The sequence below is a fragment of the Trichomycterus rosablanca genome, chromosome 5 (genome assembly GCF_030014385.1).
Source record: "Trichomycterus rosablanca isolate fTriRos1 chromosome 5, fTriRos1.hap1, whole genome shotgun sequence".
Classification (NCBI taxonomy): domain Eukaryota; kingdom Metazoa; phylum Chordata; class Actinopteri; order Siluriformes; family Trichomycteridae; genus Trichomycterus; species Trichomycterus rosablanca.
The window spans coordinates 41,058,771-41,078,813 of record NC_085992.1 but is presented as its reverse complement, the minus strand read 5'-3'; the positions used below and the strand labels follow the sequence as shown (position 1 = coordinate 41,078,813).

Here is a 20,043-nt window from a genome sequence, read left to right as displayed (position 1 = left end):
TATTTTGTGTGCCCACCATTATTATCCAGCACTGCCTTAACCCTCCTGGGCATGGAATTCACCAGAGCTGCACAGGTTGCTACTGGAATCCTCTTCCACTCCTCCATGATGACATCACGGAGCTGGTGGATGTTAGACACCTTGAACTCCTCCACCTTCCACTTGAGGATGCGCCACAGGTGCTCAATTGGGTTTAGTCCATCACCTTTACCTTCAGCTTCCTCAGCAAGGCAGTTGTCATCTTGGAGGTTGTGTTTGGGGTCGTTATCCTGTTGGAAAACTGCCATGAGGCCCAGTTTTCGAAGGGAGGGGATCATGCTCTGTTTCAGAATGTCACAGTACATGTTGGAATTCATGTTTCCCTCAATGAACTGCAGCTCCCCAGTGCCAGCAACACTCATGCAGCCCAAGACCACGATGCTACCACCACCATGCTTGACTGTAGGCAAGATACAGTTGTCTTGGTACTTCTCACCAGGGCGCCGCCACACATGCTGGACACCATCTGAGCCAAACAAGTTTATCTTGGTCTCGTCAGACCACAGGGCATTCCAGTAATCCATGTTCTTGGACTGCTTGTCTTCAGCAAACTGTTTGCGGGCTTTCTTGTGCGTCAGCTTCCTTCTGGGATGACGACCATGCAGACCGAGTTGATGCAGTGTGCGGCGTATGGTCTGAGCACTGACAGGCTGACCTCCCACGTCTTCAACCTCTGCAGCAATGCTAGCAGCACTCATGTGTCTATTTTTTAAAGCCAACCTCTGGATATGACGCCGAACACGTGGACTCAACTTCTTTGGTTGACCCTGGCGAAGCCTGTTCCGAGTGGAACCTGTCCTGGAAAACCGCTGTATGACCTTGGCCACCATGCTGTAGCTCAGTTTCAGGGTGTTAGCAATCTTCTTATAGCCCAGGCCATCTTTGTGGAGAGCAACAATTCTATTTCTCACATCCTCAGAGAGTTCTTTGCCATGAGGTGCCATGTTGAATATCCAGTGGCCAGTATGAGAGAATTGTACCCAAAACACCAAATTTAACAGCCCTGCTCCCCATTTACACCTGGGACCTTGACACATGACACCAGGGAGGGACAACGACGCATTTGGGCACAATTTGGACATGTTCACTGTGGGGTGTACTCACTTATGTTGCCAGCTATTTAGACATTAATGGCTGTGTGTTGAGTTATTTTCAGAAGACAGTAAATCTACACTGCTATACAAGCTGTACACTGACTACTCTAAGTTATATCCAAGTTTCATGTCTATAGTGTTGTCCCATGAAAAGATATAATGAAATATTTGCAGAAATGTGAGGGGTGTACTCACTTTTGTGATACACTGTATATATATATATACACTATATTGCCAAAAGTATTCACTCACCCATCCAAATAATTGAATTCCGGTGTTCCAATTACTTCCATTGCCACAGGTGTATAAAACCAAGCACCTAGGCATGCAGACTGCTTCTACAAACATTTGTGAAAGAATGGGTCGCTCTCAGGAGCTCAGTGAATTCCAGCGTGGTACCGTGATAGGATGCCACCTGTGCAACAACATGACTGCGCACAAGTGCACAAAGCAAGGTCCATAAAGACATGGATGAGCGACTGGCCTGCACAGAGTCCTGACCTCAACCCGATAGAACAACTTTGGGATGAATTAGAGTGGAGACTGTGAGCCAGGCCTTCTCGTCCAACATCAGTGTCTGACCTCACAAATGCGCTTCGGGAAGAATGGTCAAAAATTCCCATAAACACACTCCTAAACCTTGTGGAAATCCTTCCCAGAAGAGTTGAAGCTGTTATAGCTGCAAAGAGTGTGCCGACATCATATTAAACCCTATGGATTAGGAATGGAATGTCACTCAAGTTCATATGCGTGTGAAGGCAGACGAGCGAATACTTTTGGTAATATATATATATATATATATATATATATATATATATATATATTTAATAATTGACTTACTGAAGGCTCACAACATTTCATGTTGCCTGTGAAGAATAGGCTAAAAGTCGACTGCCAGCCATTTCCCAAGGGAATTTTAGAATGAGAAAGCCTCTTGTCTAAATCTGACCAGTGAGTGTATTGATTAATAAATCAGGTAGCACGGTGGCTCGGTGGGTAGCCATGTCGCCTCACAGCAAGAAGACATATAGAGACATAACCAAGTATATTTGCAGCTGTCAATAGAGGCTTCTACAAAAAATTTTTTATATACATTGTTCATTTTTGCATTACTAGTCATCACATATGAGATGCATATATATACATATATAGAGAGAGCATATAACCCCCATTCTGGCCTCCCTCCATTGGCTGCCCGTGCATTTCAGAGTACATTTTAAGATTCTGTTGTTTGTTTTTAAATCTTTAAATGGACTTGCCCCGCCTTACCTCGCTGAACTGCTCCATCCCCACACTTCTGCTCGGTGCCTCAGGTCAGCTGATCAGCTGCTCCTGGAGGTACCAAGGTCAAAGCGTAAGCTCAGAGGGGATAGAGCTTTTTCAATCGCTGCCCCTAAATTATGGAACAACCTACCACTCCATATTAGACAGGCCTCTTCACTGGCTATTTTTAAAACTAGTCTTAAAACCCATTTTTATTCCTTGGCTTCTAATCCAGCATGAGACTTCTCATTGTTTCTAGTGTTTGTTTTATGTTTTATAATTATCTATGTACAGCACTTTGTCACAGCTGTTGTTGTTTTTAAAGTGCTCTATAAATAAAGTTGACTTGACTTGACTTGACATATCAACATAAGACAATGCTTTATTATTTTGTTGTTTATTAATAGATTTCATCTGTACAGGGGCCAATTCATTACAGTTCATTACACACTTTTAGCAGACGCTTTTATCCAAAACGACTTACATTACTGTGATTGTATACAGTCTAAGCAATTGAAGGTTAAGAGCCTTGCTCAAGGGCCCAACAGCAGCAACCTGGCAGTGGTGGGGCTTGAACCAGCAACCTTCTGGTTACTAGTCCAGTACCTTAACCACTAGGCTACAACGTCCCACATGGATTAAATTATTAAGTTATTGAATTATTGGTGCTTTATCTGATGTGGTCTCCTCTAGATCCATGTCATATTCATCCACCTCAGTGTCATCTTGCTTAAAACTCTCTATAATTTGAACATCAGCTTTGCTCAATGGTCTGTATATTTGTGACTTTGCTAGATAATCTGATCCAAGTGAGTGAGAACTGCTTGGTAGAATGGATATAACTTTGTCTGAGATGATGTGGGAGAAGGAAAGGGTTTTCTCAGTCCCCTCTGTCTCAGTGACACAGAGAGAAGACAGTGCTGTGTCACCATGGAAGTCTCTGGGTTGTTTGGGAGGGTCTGGGTTTTTCCTCTTGCTCAAAATGAAGTTGAACAATCCTGTGAGAAGCAGCATGATACCTGTGGAGGGATAAAGTTATGCTTTCCATAACAGTGAACCAGTAACATTGTGCAGCAAAATCCTACAGTGAAAGTCTGTTATCTTAAAAAATTAAACACTTTTGCTGTCATCTGGCTTATACCATGATCTTTTTACTAATGTTAAGGAAGCAAGAAATAAGGTTTTGAACATGTTTTTGCTTATTTAGAGAACATATCCACTAGCATGTTTACATCCCTGCAGGGGATGCAGGAGGAAACCCATGCAGACACGGCGAGAACATGCAAACTCCACACAGAAAGGACCCGGACCGCCCCACCTGGGGATCGAACCCAGGACCTTCTTGCTGTGAGGCGACAGTGCTACCCACTTAGCCACCGTGCCGCCCTCCAAACAGAATTGTTACATTTAAATTGGCTACATTATAAAATTGTACATGACAGAACCTGTCAACCATTCAAAATATTTGCCATGGCTGCATTATAGAATCCAACATAAACCTGCCAGCCAATATAAGACATAATGTTCATCTGACAGCCAGTCAGAAAATATTTTTGTAACTTTGATTCAAACACTAAGTAGTGATCAAATATGTTTGGTCATCTGCATAAATGAACTGTAGAACAAGTCCAAATGACAAGTGACAAGTGGTATAATCTTGCGTCTCCTAATAACATGCTCATATATCATGACCTGATTGGCTTTGACAGTAAGCAATTGAACATTATACCTGGTATGACAGCATACCAGACTAACATCGGATGCAGGAAACACACGACTGACATCATGGTGTAGTATAGGAACTTTTGGAATCCTCCAACCTTAGCCATCTTCTTCCATATAAAACATAATTTACAAGATGGACAACTGCAAACAAACAAGCATTTAAGGGAATAGGTAAATATTGTGAATAATACATAATTCAGCTGAATCTGACTCGTGTTAAATAACATGAGACTTACAAAACGCATGTTGGGATAAAAGCATTAATGAAATAGGCCATTTCAAAAAGTGTCATTCCAGCTGATGAGATCCTTTGGAAAGCAAGAAAAAAGTTACGTACAGAAACAGCATCATTTTAAAGCAGTCAAATTATTATTATTATTACTTATTATTTTTTTTAATGCATTTTCTCCCCATTTTCTTCCCAATTTAGCACACTTAATTTTGTCTTCCACTGCTGAGAGATGCCAGATTAGGAGAGCACGTCGCTGCACACGCCTCTTCCGACATGTGTACAGCCCTCCTCTTCTCGACCTTGCATTCTGCACAGGCGTCTCTTCCGCCAATCAGGGTCCTTACACAGCGTATGAAGACCCACCCACCCACACATAGTCCGGCCCCCACCCTGCAGATACGGTGGCCAATTAGTATCTGCTGCAGGCACTGCCAATTATGCCCGCCAGGTGGCACCCAGCCGACCGGTGGCAACACAGAGTTTCGAACCGAGGAGTTAAGAAACTTGGTGCTGGTGTGCAAGCGGAATATCCCGCTGTGCCACCTGGGCGCACAGATAAATTATTTTATTGAATAAATTATTCTGACCAGATGAACACAGTATTTGTCTCTGATACAGTATTTTTCCCACAAAGTTACATACTGAAGCTTTAAATAAAAAAATAAAAAACAGTACTTACAAGAAGACACTTTTTAAAATTTGTTAAAAATATATTGTTTATGCATTTTCTCCCCTTTTTCTCCCTTTTAGAGCATCTAGTTGCCCGACTGCGTCATGCTTCCTCTCCACCAATGCCGATCCCCGCTCCGATTGAGGAGAACAAAGCTAACCCACGTCCCCTCCGACACGTAGGCAGCAGCCGTATGCATTTTGTCACCTACACTTTGATGAGTGCAATGCGAATCAGCACTGTGTACGGAGAGACACACCCTGACAGCACTCTTTTTCCCATCTCTGTGCAAGCGCCATCAATCAGCCAGCAGAGGTCATAACTGCATTAGTTATGAGAGTCCCAATCCGGCTTTTAATATCCTACCCCTATACCGGCAGGCAGAGCTGAGACTCGATACAATGTATTCAAGATCCCAGCTCTGGTTCCAGCGTGTGTTTTTACCGCTGCGCCACCTGAGCGGCCCTTACAAGAAGACACTTAATGAAACTGACCGTAAGAATAAAGAATAAGAAAAGAATAAATAATTCCTTCTACATGACCTTTCTAAGCTTTCACAGCTCAAATCTCATAATAACTTGATTTTAAATCATCAGTCTATGACTATGGTATTTTTTTAAGTTTTATTTTAACCCTGCATGTTTTAATAGTCCTTCAGTTTTGAGAACTTGCCTCATGCTTCAGCAGCGAGGCATGTCCAGCCCCGTTATAGAATAGAAATAAAACATAGAATAGAAATAGAACAAGTGCAAATGTTTAATCATGGTAGGACAGTACTGTGGCTAAAACCCCTAACAAAAAAGGGCATAATGACAAATAAAACATTTCAAAATGTGTCAAATTAATAAAAACTAACTAACAAATGTTTGTTTATTTCTTGGGATTTTAACGTCATGCTTTACACTTTGGTTACATTCATGACAGGAACGGTATTTACTCATTGAACACAGTCTTGGACAATTTTGTATCTCCAATTCACCTCACTTGCATGTCTTTGGACTGTGAGAGGAAACTGAAACACCCAGTGGAAAACCCACACAGACACAGGGAGAACATGCAAATTCCACACAGAAATGACCCAGACCGCCCCACCTGGGGATTGAATCCAGGACCTTCTTGCTGTGAGGCGACAGTGCTACCCACTAAGCCACCGTGCCGCCCAACTAACAAATGAAAGACACAAAAACATCTGCAACACCTGCAACAAAGAAAGTGGATAGAACAGGGATAGCACAGAAGTCAAAACTGGATGTCACAATATGACAGGCTGCTTTGGCTGTCTGTGGAATACAGAATACTTACAGGAGGTAGACACCCAGGCTTTTAACATCTGTCTGATGCAGTGTTTCTACTCCCACAGCACAAAGCACTGAGAGGAAGAGACACAAAATTACAAGCGTTGCTTTATTTAACTGGTGTTAGACAAATTTAGGTATTAATATTATTGTTATAATATGTATTGTTATGTATTACTCACCTACATACAGTTCTTAAAATACATTACAGTAAAATATAAAAATATTGCTAAAGCTTTTTGAAGTTTTTAATCAAAGCATTTTAATTGAGAGCTCTATGGATAACATGTGAGTAGATGTTTCACCACTAGATGTCAGAAAAGTACAGCTTTAAAACAAGTTTTCCACAAAATACAGTATGTGACAATTATAAACAAAAGGCAACAACAATAATGTATTTATTTGTGGTGAACAGTGGCACAGCTACTCCTGAGGACCTGGATATAATCATTGCGTCCCCTCAATGTCTTTGTGAAGTTTGGTATGTTTTCCTTATGTCAAAGGAGGTGTGTTACCTCCAAAACACACATAAGGTGGACTACTAAAGATGTAGATTAAAGATGTCTACTTGAAAAGCAACAAAGTAAAAAAATGTAAGACAGTATGGAAAGAAGTAGAGAAAGATGGTAGGTCAGTAGAAGCTTAGTGGTTAAGCTGCTGGCCTGGTTACCTTAAGGTTGCTGGTTCGAGCCTCATCACCAACAAGTCCCCACTTTTGGGCCCATAAACAATGCTCTTAGCCCTCAATTGCTTGTATTGTATTCAGACACAATTGCAAACTGCTTTATATAAAAACGTCTGCTAAATGCCATAAATATAAATGTCATATTACACGCATGCATGCACGCACACACACACACATACACACACACACACACACACACAGACAGTGGAAATAAACTGAATAAGAAGACAGCAATATAATACAAAGGAAAAAGCTTATATTGCTAGATATAAAAACTGATAATAAAACAAATAAGAATATTTATTTATTAGGATTGTAATCTCATGTTTTACACACTTTGGTTACATTCGTGACAGAAGCTGTAGTTACTCGTTACACAGGATTCATCAGTTCACAAGTTTAAGGTCAAACACAGTCAAGGACAATTTTTTTATCTTCAATTCACCTTATTTGCATGTGGGACTGTGGGAGGAAACCGGAGCTCCCGGAGGAAACCCACGCAGACACGGGGAGAACATGCAAACTCCACACAGAAAGGATGTAAATTAGTCTGTAAAAATGTCTGTAAATAACTCACACTTTGGTCAGCAGGTGGCAGTATTATCTACATGAAACATTTTACTGTAAATGAAAACTCTTATTAAAAATATTGCATATTTACCGTTATTAAGTAAATATTGCATATAACCACTAGATGTCAGATTAAAAAAAATAGCTGGAAGAAATACAGCTTTGCATTAATTACCCAGAATATATGCTGTAATATAAATTAAAATAATTTTAACAAAAACATAATAATGAATAATAGAATAATAATAATAATAATTATTATTATTATTATCATCACTATTATTATGATTTATTATTGTTGTTATTTAGGGAACAATTAATTATTGTTTAGGGAAGGCCCTTTACTGGGCGGCACGGGTCCTTTCTGTGCAGAGTTTGCATGTTCTCCCCGTGTCCGCGTGGGTTTTCTCCGGGAAAACATGCCACCAGGCTAATTGGAGACACTGAATTGTCCTATAGATACCTAGCCGCTAGATGCACAAACCAGTGCATTGTAGTGCCGGTCCCAAGCCCGGATAAAATAGGGAGGGTTGTGTCAGGAAGGGCATCAGGCATAAAAATTGTGCCAAATTAATGCAAATCATGATCCGCCGAGAGCCGACCACGCAACCGAACGGGAAGAAGAAGAAGGGAAGGGCCTTTACTGTTCTGACATGACTGTGCCCCTGTGCACAAAGCAAGGTTCATATTATATTTATAAAATTCAGCAGACACTTTTATCCAAAACTACTTACAATATGTGAATGACTGAATACAATCAAGCAATTAATGGTTCAGGGCTTTGCTCAGGAGCCCAACAGTGATAACCTGGCAATGGTTGGACTTAAACAGCAGTTTTCTAGCAAGTACTAGTTCAGTACCTTAACTGCTGAGCTACCATTGCACTTTTTACAGGTTTGGTACAGAGGAACTCAAGTGGCCTGTACAGAGCTCTGACCTTTTGAACACTGTTAGAGGAATTAAAATGTTGATTGCCAGCCAGGACTTCTCTTCCAAAAGCGGCGTCTGGCCTTACAAATGCTCTTTTAACTGAACAGTCACAAACTCCTACAGACAAATTCTTGTGAAAGGCTTTTAAGGAAGAAGGGAGGCTTGTATAGCATTGTGTGTGTGTGAGTGTGTGTGTGTATGCCAGTAGTTTTGAAATGGGTTGTCCAACAAGCTAATGTTCAACTGTCCTCATACATTTGGAAATAAGATGTTTTTCCACAAGCTTCTTCTTCCCTCTGAGCTGCCACCACAAGGCGATAAATGTTTAGTCTGTTAGCTCGAAGAGAATAGGCTCATGCACTCTGTGAACTTTGCTTTTTCATGCTCTTCCATTCTTTGATGCCCGGTTTCCAAGCCTACATGGCTCCTTTTATGAATACATGGTCACACTGGCATGTACAGGGCTGACTGGGCAGAAAAGTGGGAGGATTTTCATTGTATGTAAGCCACTTTCTGTTTATGCTTCTCTTCAACTTGACTTTTGGGATGCTTTGTTTGGGAATTTTGTTGTCTGTGATATTATAGAAATATGTCAAAGTCTTTTGATAGACTAAACAAAATAATTAGAAGGGGTTTCAATTTTTTTTTTGCCTTGTACCTTGTACCCATGTAATTACACTGGGCTTTGCATCTCCTTACTCCCTTATACATCGATCAGCCATAACATTAAAACCACCTCCTTGTTTCTACACTCACTGTCCATTTTATCAGCTCCACTTACCATATAGAAGCACTTTGTAGTTCTACAATTACTGACTGTAGTCCATCTGTTTCTCTGCATGCTTTTTTAGGCTGCTTTCACCTTGTTCTTCAATGGTCAGGACCCCCACAGGACCACCACAGAGCAGGTATTGTTTAGGTGGTGGATCATTCTCAGCCCTGCAGTTACAATGACATGGTGGTGGTGTGTTAGTGTGTGTTGTGCTGGTACTGTGTCCACTCACTGTCCACTCTATTAGACACTCCTACCTAGTTGGTCCACCTTGTAGATGTAAAGTCAGAGACGATCGCTCATCTATTGCTGCTGTTTGAGTTGGTCATCTTCTAGACCTTCATCAGTGGTCGCAGGACGCTGCCCACGGGGCACTGTTGGCTGGATATTTTTGGCTGGTGGACTATTCTCAGTCCAGCAGTGACAGAGTGGTGTTTAAAAACTCCATCAGCATTTCTGTGTCTGATCCACTCATACCAGCACAACACACACTAACACACCAACACCATGTCAGTGTCACTGCAGTGCTGAGAATGATCCACCACCCAAACAATACCTGCTCTGTAGTGCTCTGTAGTGGTCATGCAGAGAAACAGATGGACTACAGTCAGTAATTGTAGAACTACAAAGTGCTTCTATATGGTAAGTGGAGCTGATAAAATGGACAGTGAGTGTAGAAACAAGGAGGTGGTTTTAATGTTATGGCTGATTAGTGTAGGTTTCAGTACAAATACTTGCCTTACCGACAATATATTCAGCTTTGCTAATAAAGTGGTTTATGCTGATCAAAGACACGTCAAAATAAAGACAATACAATTATAATTGTGGAAATGCAATTCCACATGTGTGCATCTAAATGTGAAGATTTTCCAACAACAATCCCAAATGAGTTTATTGGCTGAATTTTAAATTGGGACTTCATCTATTTGTGTCTCGGCTGGAGAGTACACGCTCTTCCCCTACTAATCAACAGTCTCAAGAAACAACTTCCCAGAAGGGTTTTTATGTGATCAGAAGCAATCAGTTCTGATGCTTACAGTTTAGTTAAAATCAGCAGGTGATTATTTTCTACCTTTCATATACAACCCCAAATCAGAGTTTCTTACATTTACTTTGACTTTTATTTGATTGCAGACAGGATGAACCAGGCCAACTTCATTTTGTTTATTAATAAACATCCATACCTGCATTTCAGGCCTGCAACACATTCCAAAAAAAAGTTGGGACAGTAAAGTATTTACCACTTTGTAATGTTGCCATTCCTTTTCATCACACTTAAAATACACTTTGGCACTGAGGATACCAAGTGATTTCGTGTTTCAGATTTTATTTTGTCTCATTCTTCCTGCAAACACGTCTTAAGATGTGCAACAGTACGGGGGCGGCGTTGTCACATTTTTTGTTTCAAAATTCTACACACATTCTCTATTGGGGACAGGTCAGGACTGCAGGCAGGCCAGTCCAGTACCCGTACCCTCTTCTTCTGCAGCCATGCCTTTGTAATGTGTGCAGCATGTGGTTTTGCATTGTCTTGTTGAAAAATGCCTGGTCACTTCTGGACATGGTTAACATCAGGCTTCTTTTTTGCACAGTAAAGTTTTAAGTGGTATTTGTGCATGTAACTCTGTATTGTAGTGCTTGACCAAGGTTTGCCAGAGTAATCCCTCACCCATGTGGTTATATCAGCTATTGTTGAGAGGCGGTTCCTGATGCAGTGCTGTCTGAGGTATCGGAAATTCCTCCCGATTCCTTGAATCATTTAATGATATCATGCACTGTAGATGGAGAAATATGCAAATCCCTTCCAATCTTTTTTGAGGTACATTGTTTTTAAACATTTCAATAATTTTCTCACACATTTGTTGACAAACTGGAGATCATCTGATCGTCTTTGCTCATCAAAGACTCAGCCTTTCCTGGATGTTGCTTTTGTAACAAACTATGATTACAATCATCTGTTGACATCACCTGTTTGGAATCACATCATTATTTCATTTTTTCACCTCATTACTAACCCTAAATTCCCCCTGTCCCAACTTTTTTGGAATGTGTTGCAGGCCTGAAATGCAGGAATGGATGTTTATTAACACATGAAATGAAGTTGAGCAGACAAAACATGAAATATCTTGGGTGTTAACTGTCTGCAATAAAATAAAAGTCAAAGTAAATGTAAGGAACACTGCATTTTTGTTTTATTTGCATTATCCATAATCCAACCTTTTCTGATTTGGGGTTGTATTATTATTATTATTATTGTTTTTACATTTTAGAAACATTGGCAGTAAGTTAAAGCACTTAATTGTGAACAGAAAGCTACAGAGTACACTACAATAGACCAGGACAGTTTAATGAACAAGACCCAAAGCTTAATTAAATCTTAATTAATTTAAATATGAATTAAATCTTCTTTAGGTAGTGTGGAAATCATCACTAAAAAAAGGACATCTATCAAAATTCTCAATATTTCTTAAAGCATTATCTACAAAGACTTTCATTTTCTCCCATTTTATCTAGATTTTACTTTCCTCTCCTAATTATTTTCCTGATATTATAATGGTATGGGGATTGGGACTAACAACAGGGGCAGTAGAAGGTTAGTGAATAGTGCTTTGAGCTTTCAATCGGAAGATTGTGATTTCAAATGCTGGCTCTGCCATGCAGCCACTTTTGGGTCCTTGAGCAAGACCCTTAACCCTCTTGGCTCCAGAGGTGCTGTACAATGGCTGACCCTGTGCTCTGACCCCAGCCTCTAAACAAGCTGGGATACACAGAAAAAGAATTTCATTGCAGTGTACACCTTTATATGTATATATAAATTAAAAATCCAAATCAATATTAGAAACCTTTCAGCCAGTCAGCCAGCAACAGACCTTGTCAGCAGGCACCATTAGCCTAACACTCATGTCACCACAGATACAATCTTATATCCCTTTGTACTGAAAGAAACACTTCAACCTAGAGTGAATAAAACTTTCATTTCCTTTACAAACTAAAAAAATAGACCTTGATAGATATTTCTTATCCTGTGTGTATGGGAGGGAGAAGCTGTTGATTTCCAATGAATCACAATTAGTTTTCTAGCTAGTAAGGTAACAAAAAGCAATAATATATTTAATGGATGTAGGCAGAGAAGGTAGTGACTGGACACTCCATACAATGCATGGACAGAGAGCATTTAGTTCAAACTGGTCACCAGTCAGCCAAAATAGCACTGAAAATTTCAGTCCAATAGTTGCATGCTGAAATACACAATATGGACAAAAGTATTGGGACACCCCTTCACCCCTTCATGTGTTTCAGCCACAGCAATTGCTAACAGGTGTAGCAAATCAGTTACTCACTCACTCACTGTCTTAACCGCTTATCCAATTATCCCAGCTTTTCAATGGGTGCAAGGCACACATGGGGAGAACATGCAAACTCTGCACAGAAAGGACCCGGACCGACTTGCCTGGGGCTCGAACCCAGGACCTGCTTGCTGTGAGGTGACAGTGCTACCCACTGACCCAAATTATATGCTTCCAACTTTGCAACAACAGTTTATGCCCTTTCCAGCATGTTCCAGCATGTCTATAAAGACTTGAAAAAAGCTTGGTTTAAAGAAACTTCAGTGGCCTGCACAGAGCCCTGACCTCAGCCCCACAGAACAGCCTAGGAATGAACTGGAACTAAATTAAGGCTTTCTTGACCAACATCAGTGCCCAGCCATACAAATGCTCTTTTGCTTGAATAGGCACAAATGAATAGGCACAAGCAAGTATACATACAGCAGCTTGTCTGAAAGGATGCAAAAACATAAAATATTGGTCCTTAAAAGTAATAATACCAAGATTTGCCCATCTCAGAAAACATTGTGAAGTAAAGTAGGAGAAAAAAAACATGATTGGCAACCAATAGAGCATCCTGAAATACTGGGCATACTGGGTCCAAATCTTAAGGCCGGTATTGTCAATCACGTTCTTAGTGTAAGGTAAGGTGGAGGAGTGGATTGAGGGCGTGTAATAAGGTCCTTAGTGACACAGGGTGACCAGAATTTCTGTCTATATTTAGCCAGGGTGGAGGGGTCAAGCGTCTCATATTGAACCCATTAATTACAGATCCTAATATTAGCAGCCCAGTAATAAAACCTAAAAATTGGTTGTGCAAACCCTCCGAGTGATTTACTTTTGTGATTTGCAGGGATTGTTTAATCAACATGGGAAACTTCTTTTACCAGATAAACTATAAAATCAGCGTATCCATTCTGCAAAAGAAGCTCTGTGGAAGAAAAGGTGGTGTGCATTAAAATAGGTAGGAGAAATGTGGCACACTAAAGTTCATTTTAACAGAAGTGATGCAAACAATTGTGAAAAGATTAAGCACCAATTCCAAGATACTTACAGCTATGTGAGGTGATTTTTAAGAAAAAGTCCTTTAGAGGATACTTTTAGCAGATAACTTGTATGTAAGTTCAATTTATATCCTAAGATATGACCAGAAATGAAGAGTAGCTATAGCAGCAGGGACAGATAGAAGTACGTTGGAAACATACAGCAAAGGGTCAGCAGAATAAAGGGAGACCTTTGACTCGAGGTCATTTCTAGGTATACCAGTAAAAGGTAACAAGTTTGGTTTGGAGTGCTATAGAAAGTGGTTCAATGGTTTTGTGATTGCACCGCTGCCTGGTAGATCAATACAGGGGAGAATACTTACTTATTAGATCAAACTGAAGCATGAAAGTAACTCTACCCTGTCACAAACCTTCTCAGCATGTAATGATATTGAGGCTTTGTAAGTGTTGGAGGAGGAGGTGTTACAGATTGTGTTAAACAGATGTTTGGGATTGGTAAAGGAATGTCTGACTGTTTATTTCTAAATAACACATGGAACTCAAGTCCAGACAAATCCCAAACACAAGCAGAAACTACATCAATACAAATAGTGTAATATTTTACATCTATGGACTTGTTATAACAGGCAAAATATGGGGTAAAGTTCATTAGTTTACTTTAGACTGCAGAGAAAGTCAGAAACACCTTCTGATGTTCATGACACACTTAACACACACCTACACCAACATGGACACAGCTAAATCCCCTCATGTGTTTAAACATAGTGAATTCAAACACATAATGTATCATTTAAATAGAAGTAAAAAGAAACCTAACACTAGCTGAACAGAGGTGAACCAGTTCCATAAAGAAAAGTAATAACAAGCTACAATTTCTATTATAGCTTTATTAAAAAGAACTGATTTATCACTCCTTACAGCCACAAAAGTTTAGAAAAATATGTATCTATTAAACATGTTTAAATAGAGACGTGGAGATGTGTGTAACATGTCCTCAGGGAACAGTTACAACACTGAAGTCTCTGCTGGTTTAGGGAGGAGAGCATGAGTTAGAAATCCATTCCTCTTGATTTATGGTGGACATTCTCAACACTGTAGTGTTTAGATAAGCTGCATGTGTAGTAAAGATAAAAAATCTTTATGGTGTTGAAAAATCTATTAAAGCAACAAATAAATTTTGCACAAATGTTCATGTTAAAACAAACAACAAAATTATTGAAGTTTTTAAGCTACTGAATGTAAAAAAAACCCTCATGTGAGTGTCATGTGATTTTTTCCATTTATAAGAAAGATATGATTGCTCATTGTTACTGTCATTTGAAATTGGTCTCTAATTGAATTAGTATTGCTTGGTCTTTTTTAAATTTATATATGGACCACCAGTCACCAGCATTCTTTTCAGCAACAGTAGAGGCAGCAAAATTCTTAGATGGAGATAATTTACCCCTTCACATTCCAACACAAATTGAATAGGCAGTATGGATTTAATTGCTCAGATTTGTATTTGTTTAAATGTTTCATTTTCTGAGTAGATATAAAACTAGACATAGATTAGAAATAATGTGAATAGGAATGGAAGTATATCCATTATCATATTTATATAAGTGTATAAGGTAGATTTGTTGCATTTACATGAGAGCAGGTATTGCACTTTATTTTAGTTTCTGAAACACATCTTGACTGATGTGAGACCTTGGGTCTGTCCAAAAAAACTTAGAGAACTGCCTCGCTGCCAAGGTAAGCAGCTTACCTGGGCTGCTGCCTAGGTAGAAAGGATTCTAACTGACATTGAACTTTAGAAGGCAGATTATTTAGAAGCACTACTCAGGTGCATTGTGTACCAAAAACTGTTACATTGTCTCTGACAAACCCAAAATTGCAAATAAATTACACTTGTACATCTTTATAAAAATTAAACATTAATGAGAATTACTTGCATTTTAACTCCGTTTTCGTCCACCATATTATAGCACATAGAGCTTCCTCATTATTCAGTCAGAATATCAGTCAGAATAAGGCATCTCAGTAGGCAGCATTTTAAGGCATCTAAGAATTTAGACAGACTTGTTCTCAGGAGTGTGTAGAATGATGTAAAACGCCACCGTGTAGAAAGCTTACTAGGTTTTCAGACAGACCCATTATGTATAGTACAAACAAGCAATCTCAGTCAATACTGAAATACAGAACACAATATACTTTCAATATAGGCAGCAGGTCAGCACGGTGGCTCAGTGGGTAGCACTGTTGCCTCACAGCAAAAAGGTCCTGGGTTCGATCCCCAGGTGGGGCGGTCCGGGTCCTTTCTGTGTGGTGTTTGCATGTTCTACCCGTGTCCGTGTGAGTTTCCTCCAAGTGCTCCGGTTTCCTCCCACAGTCCAAAGACATGCAAGTGAGGTGAATTGGAGATATTAAATTGTCCAAGACTGTGTTTGATATAACCTTGTGAACTGATAAATCTTGTGTAATGAGTAACTACCGTTCATGTCATGAATGTAACCAAAGTGTAAAACATGACGTTAAAATCCTAATAAACAAACAAACAATATTGGCACCACAACAGTGCTAGTCCTACCTGCAGCTGTAACAATGCCAAGAAGTCTGCTTGCCCATTCCAACACAGCCCACAAAACTGAGCGTGCCATTGCTAGCATGAATGCTGATTCTGTTAGTATTCCCTAAGCAAATCTGTTTGTTAAAGCAGTTCCACAAGTAAAAGTGTATAGCTGTGTGTATAAATATAAGGCAGATAATCTCTTTGCTAAAGCTCATTGTTCCGTGGATACAAGTGCAAGTTTTTACCCAGTAATCTGCTTAGTACAATATGTAAGGCTTTTAAACCAACAACACCTGCTGTTTTACACACATTCCACCTCCAAATAATGTGAGTATAAATCACTGGAAAAATGTTTTGATGCCAGTCAGTATTATGGGTAAGCGGTGCTGGAAAGAAACTAATGATTTAGTTAAATAACACATGGAAACACTTTGGTAGGTGTGATCTACTGAAATAGGTGTAAGTGCTGGTAACTGACTGATAAGGGTGTTTCATTCATATGGGTTTTCTGTTGGTACTCCATTTTTCTCCCAAATTCAAACACATGCAAAAGGTGGAACGACTAAAATATGGTGTGAATGCATAAGTGAACATGTTCTCCCCGTGTCTGTGTGGGTTTCCTCTGGAACTCCGGTTTCCTCCCACAGTCCACATACATGCAAGTGAGGTGAACTGGAGATACAAAATTGTCCATGACTGTGTTTGACATTAAACTTGTGAACTGACGAATCTTGTGTAATGAGTAACTGATATTGCAGAGCGAGATGTGGCCCTGGGTAAACAGGGGAGGTGCTTCAATCGAAATCGTTCGACCAATCACAAACTAGCTGCTGCTATTACATCACCACATTTGCCGGGGCTAGCTAATCCTAGCTAGGTAATGAGTATGCAAGCTAAAAGATCCGGTAACTGTGTTACTTTTAGTATTTGAAAGAACGTTGGAAATCATTGTTCTGAGCAAAATATTAACAGTGTGCAAAGCATGAAATAAATTTCTAGCTAGCATAGCAAAAAGCTACGAGAGATTAGCCAAGCCAAGGCTAGCTACAATATGTAAAATATTATTTTGTGTAAGCAAAAAAAAAAGGTACTACTACATGTTAAGCATGTATTATAACAAGAGGATTCAGTGCGAGCGTGGCACAGAGCTTTTTCTCTGGTTGAGGTTAAAAAATGAGAAAAATAGAAAGGCTAGTGTGTGATTCATCCGGAATTAAAGCCGTTCTTCTGTGACAACCAGCAGAAGCGCCGGTGAATCCAACATAAACATCATCTCCAACTCATCTTGTAAAGCTAAGTACATTTTCTTTATTATGGCCCCAGCAGGAGCATTATATCCATGTTCCGAGTGTAATATGTTCAGTTATTCCTTCTCCGTGTTTAGTGATAACTTTACATGTGATAAGTGTAGATTAGTTGTTAGTCTGACGGAGAAGATCTCAGTGTTAGAGGGGCGCATTCGGGCGTTAGAACAGACTACTACTAGTGAGGGCTTAGATTCAGCTGTAGCAGCCCCGAATGCCAGCAGTTCAGGTATAGAACCCCAGACTCCGGCATTAGAGCCCTCACAGCGGGGCGACTGGGTGACGTCTCGGCGACATAGTCGTAGGGCAAAGCACCGACCATCTCAGTTGCACGTGTCCAACAGGTTTTCCCCACTCAGTGAGCCACCCGCTGAGCAGCCTGTTAATGTAAGTGCTCTGGTTATAGGAGATTCTCAGCTCCGACACGTGCGTATTGCAACCCCCATAGAGACACCAGCAACCATAGTCACCTGTATTCCGGGGGCCAGGGCGCCCGACATCAGAGCAAACCTGAAAGTGCTGGCTAATGCTAATCGTAGATTTTCGAAGATTGTTATCCACGTTGGCACTAATGATGTTCGTTTACGGCAGTCTGAGGTTACTAAGAGTAATGTTAAAGAGGTGTGTGAGTTAGCTAGGTCGATGTCTGAGGCAGTAGTGTGCTCTGGCCCCTTACCGATTCGACCCAGTGGCGAAACCTACAGCAGGTTGTTGTCGCTGAACCGCTGGATGTCTAAATGGTGCTCAGAAAACTGCATTGATTTTGTAGATAACTGGTCCACCTTTGAGGGAAGGCCTGGTCTTTTGAAGCGGGATGGTGTCCACCCCACGTGGGAGGGTGCTGCTCGCATTTCTTGCAGCATAGGTGACAGGCTTTACCACCGCGTTAGTGTAGCGGCAGATAGTGTTAAATGACTATCCAGAGCCAAGACCAGGCAGCAGACTAACAGGCCTAACCGACTGTCTGCGAGTCGCCATCGGACGTCACCCGGAATCCTTAGGTCACAAACCATTGAGACTGTGTCTGTTTACCGTGGCAGGTGTAAGCCAAAACAAAATCAAAAAGTATGTCATAATAACTTAATTAAAATTAATCTAAATGAGCATCATGAAAACCATAGTAAAGCTAAACTAAAGTTAGGACTTCTAAACATCAGGTCACTTGCATGCAAAACAGTAATTGTAAATGAAATAATTACAGATAATAGTCTTAGTGCACTTTGTTTAACTGAGACCTGGGCTAGACCTGATGAGTATCTAGGTTTAAATGAAGCATCTCCTCCGGGTTACAGTTATGAACATAAGCCACGTCTTAGTGGTCGTGGTGGAGGAATAGCCGCAATTTATGACAAGGACATAGGTCTCACTGTAAAATCAACTCCCATAACAAACTCGTTTGAAGTTCTTATCTCTGACATAACCAATAAATGTTCATCTGATAAAACTAGTATGTTTAAGCTGGTTACTGTTTATCGACCCCCTGGTCCTTACTCTTAACGAATTTGCCGATTTTCTTTCTAAATTAGTTTTATCAACTAAGAAAGCTTTAATTGTTGGTGACTTTAATATCCATTATGAGGATAAATGTAATCCACTCAAATCTTTAGGCATCACCCAAAATGTAACAGGACCCACTCACCGCTGTAAACATACCTTAGATTTAATACTTACTTATGGTATAAACATAGACAACCTGGAAATTGTACCACAGAATGACTTAATCTCTGATCACTCTCTACTAATTTATGAAGTGTCCCTGTCCAATAATATACAGCAACCGCATCGTTTTAAATGTAAGCGCACTATTACATCTGCAACTGCAGCAGCGTTCATAAACTGCCTACCAGAATTACCAAATATACCAGCATCAGAACCTAAAGAACTAGATCAGGCAACTCAAAACCTAGAGACTGTATTGCGCACAACCTTAGATAACGTAGCCCCACTCAAAACTAAACTGATTAGGGAGAAAAAACTTGCTCCTTGGTACAATGACCACACATGCGCACTTAAACAAGCAGCACGAAAATTAGAACGCAAGTGGCGTCACACTACACTAGAAGTGTATAAGATTGCTTGGAAAGATGCTCTAACTGAGTATAAACATGCACTTATAAAAGCTAAATCTTTATATTATTCATCCCTAATAGAGAAAAATAAAAACAATCCCAGATTCCTTTTTGAGACAGTGTCCAAATTAACTAAAAACGTTAATGAAACTGAATCTAATATACCGCCTGACTGTACCAGTGATGATTTTTTAAAATTCTTTAATGACAAGATAGAAAAAATACGACTTCAGAGTCAGAGTGTGTCACCTGCCAATGTTAAGTATGGACTCACTCCGAGCAGCATTGGTGATAACAGTGGTGATAATAGTAACGAGTTAATCCAACTAAATTCCTTTAATCCAATCTCCCAAAATGAACTAACTGTGTTGATTAAATCATCGAAGTCATCATCGTGTATACTCGATCCTGTTCCAACTCGTTTACTTAAAGATTTACTCCCAGCTATTGTAGAGCCCCTGCTTACATTAATCAATGCGTCCCTTAGCCTTGGATATGTACCTAAATTGTT

General features: G+C 40.1%; 1 protein-coding gene across 1 annotated transcript; it reads right to left on the bottom strand.

Annotated features, from left to right (window-relative positions):
• Positions 1-2,777: 2,777 nt before the first annotated feature.
• tmem72 (transmembrane protein 72) lies at positions 2,778-16,247 on the bottom strand. The gene is made up of 5 exons (XM_062995212.1): positions 16,178-16,247; positions 6,326-6,392; positions 4,358-4,429; positions 4,126-4,262; positions 2,778-3,415 (listed from the first exon to the last, which is right to left on the bottom strand). Exons 1-5 carry the CDS (start codon positions 16,245-16,247, stop codon positions 3,048-3,050), a joined length of 714 nt encoding a protein of 237 aa, XP_062851282.1. The 3' UTR covers positions 2,778-3,047.
• Between the last annotated feature and the right edge of the window lie 3,796 nt (positions 16,248-20,043).

Bases quoted from the DNA above. Each gene is read 5' to 3' on its own strand.
- tmem72 (XM_062995212.1), bottom strand. From the start codon at position 16,247: ATGGCACGCTCAGTTTTGTGGGCTGTGTTGGAATGGGCAAGCAGACTT. The intron at 4,430-6,325 runs GTAAGTATTCTG...TGCTTTCCAAAG, and splicing joins AGCCTGGGTGTCTACCTCCT to GATCTCATCAGCTGGAATGA. The intron at 4,263-4,357 runs GTAAGTCTCATG...GTTTGTTTGCAG, and splicing joins TTTATCCCAACATGCGTTTT to TTGTCCATCTTGTAAATTAT.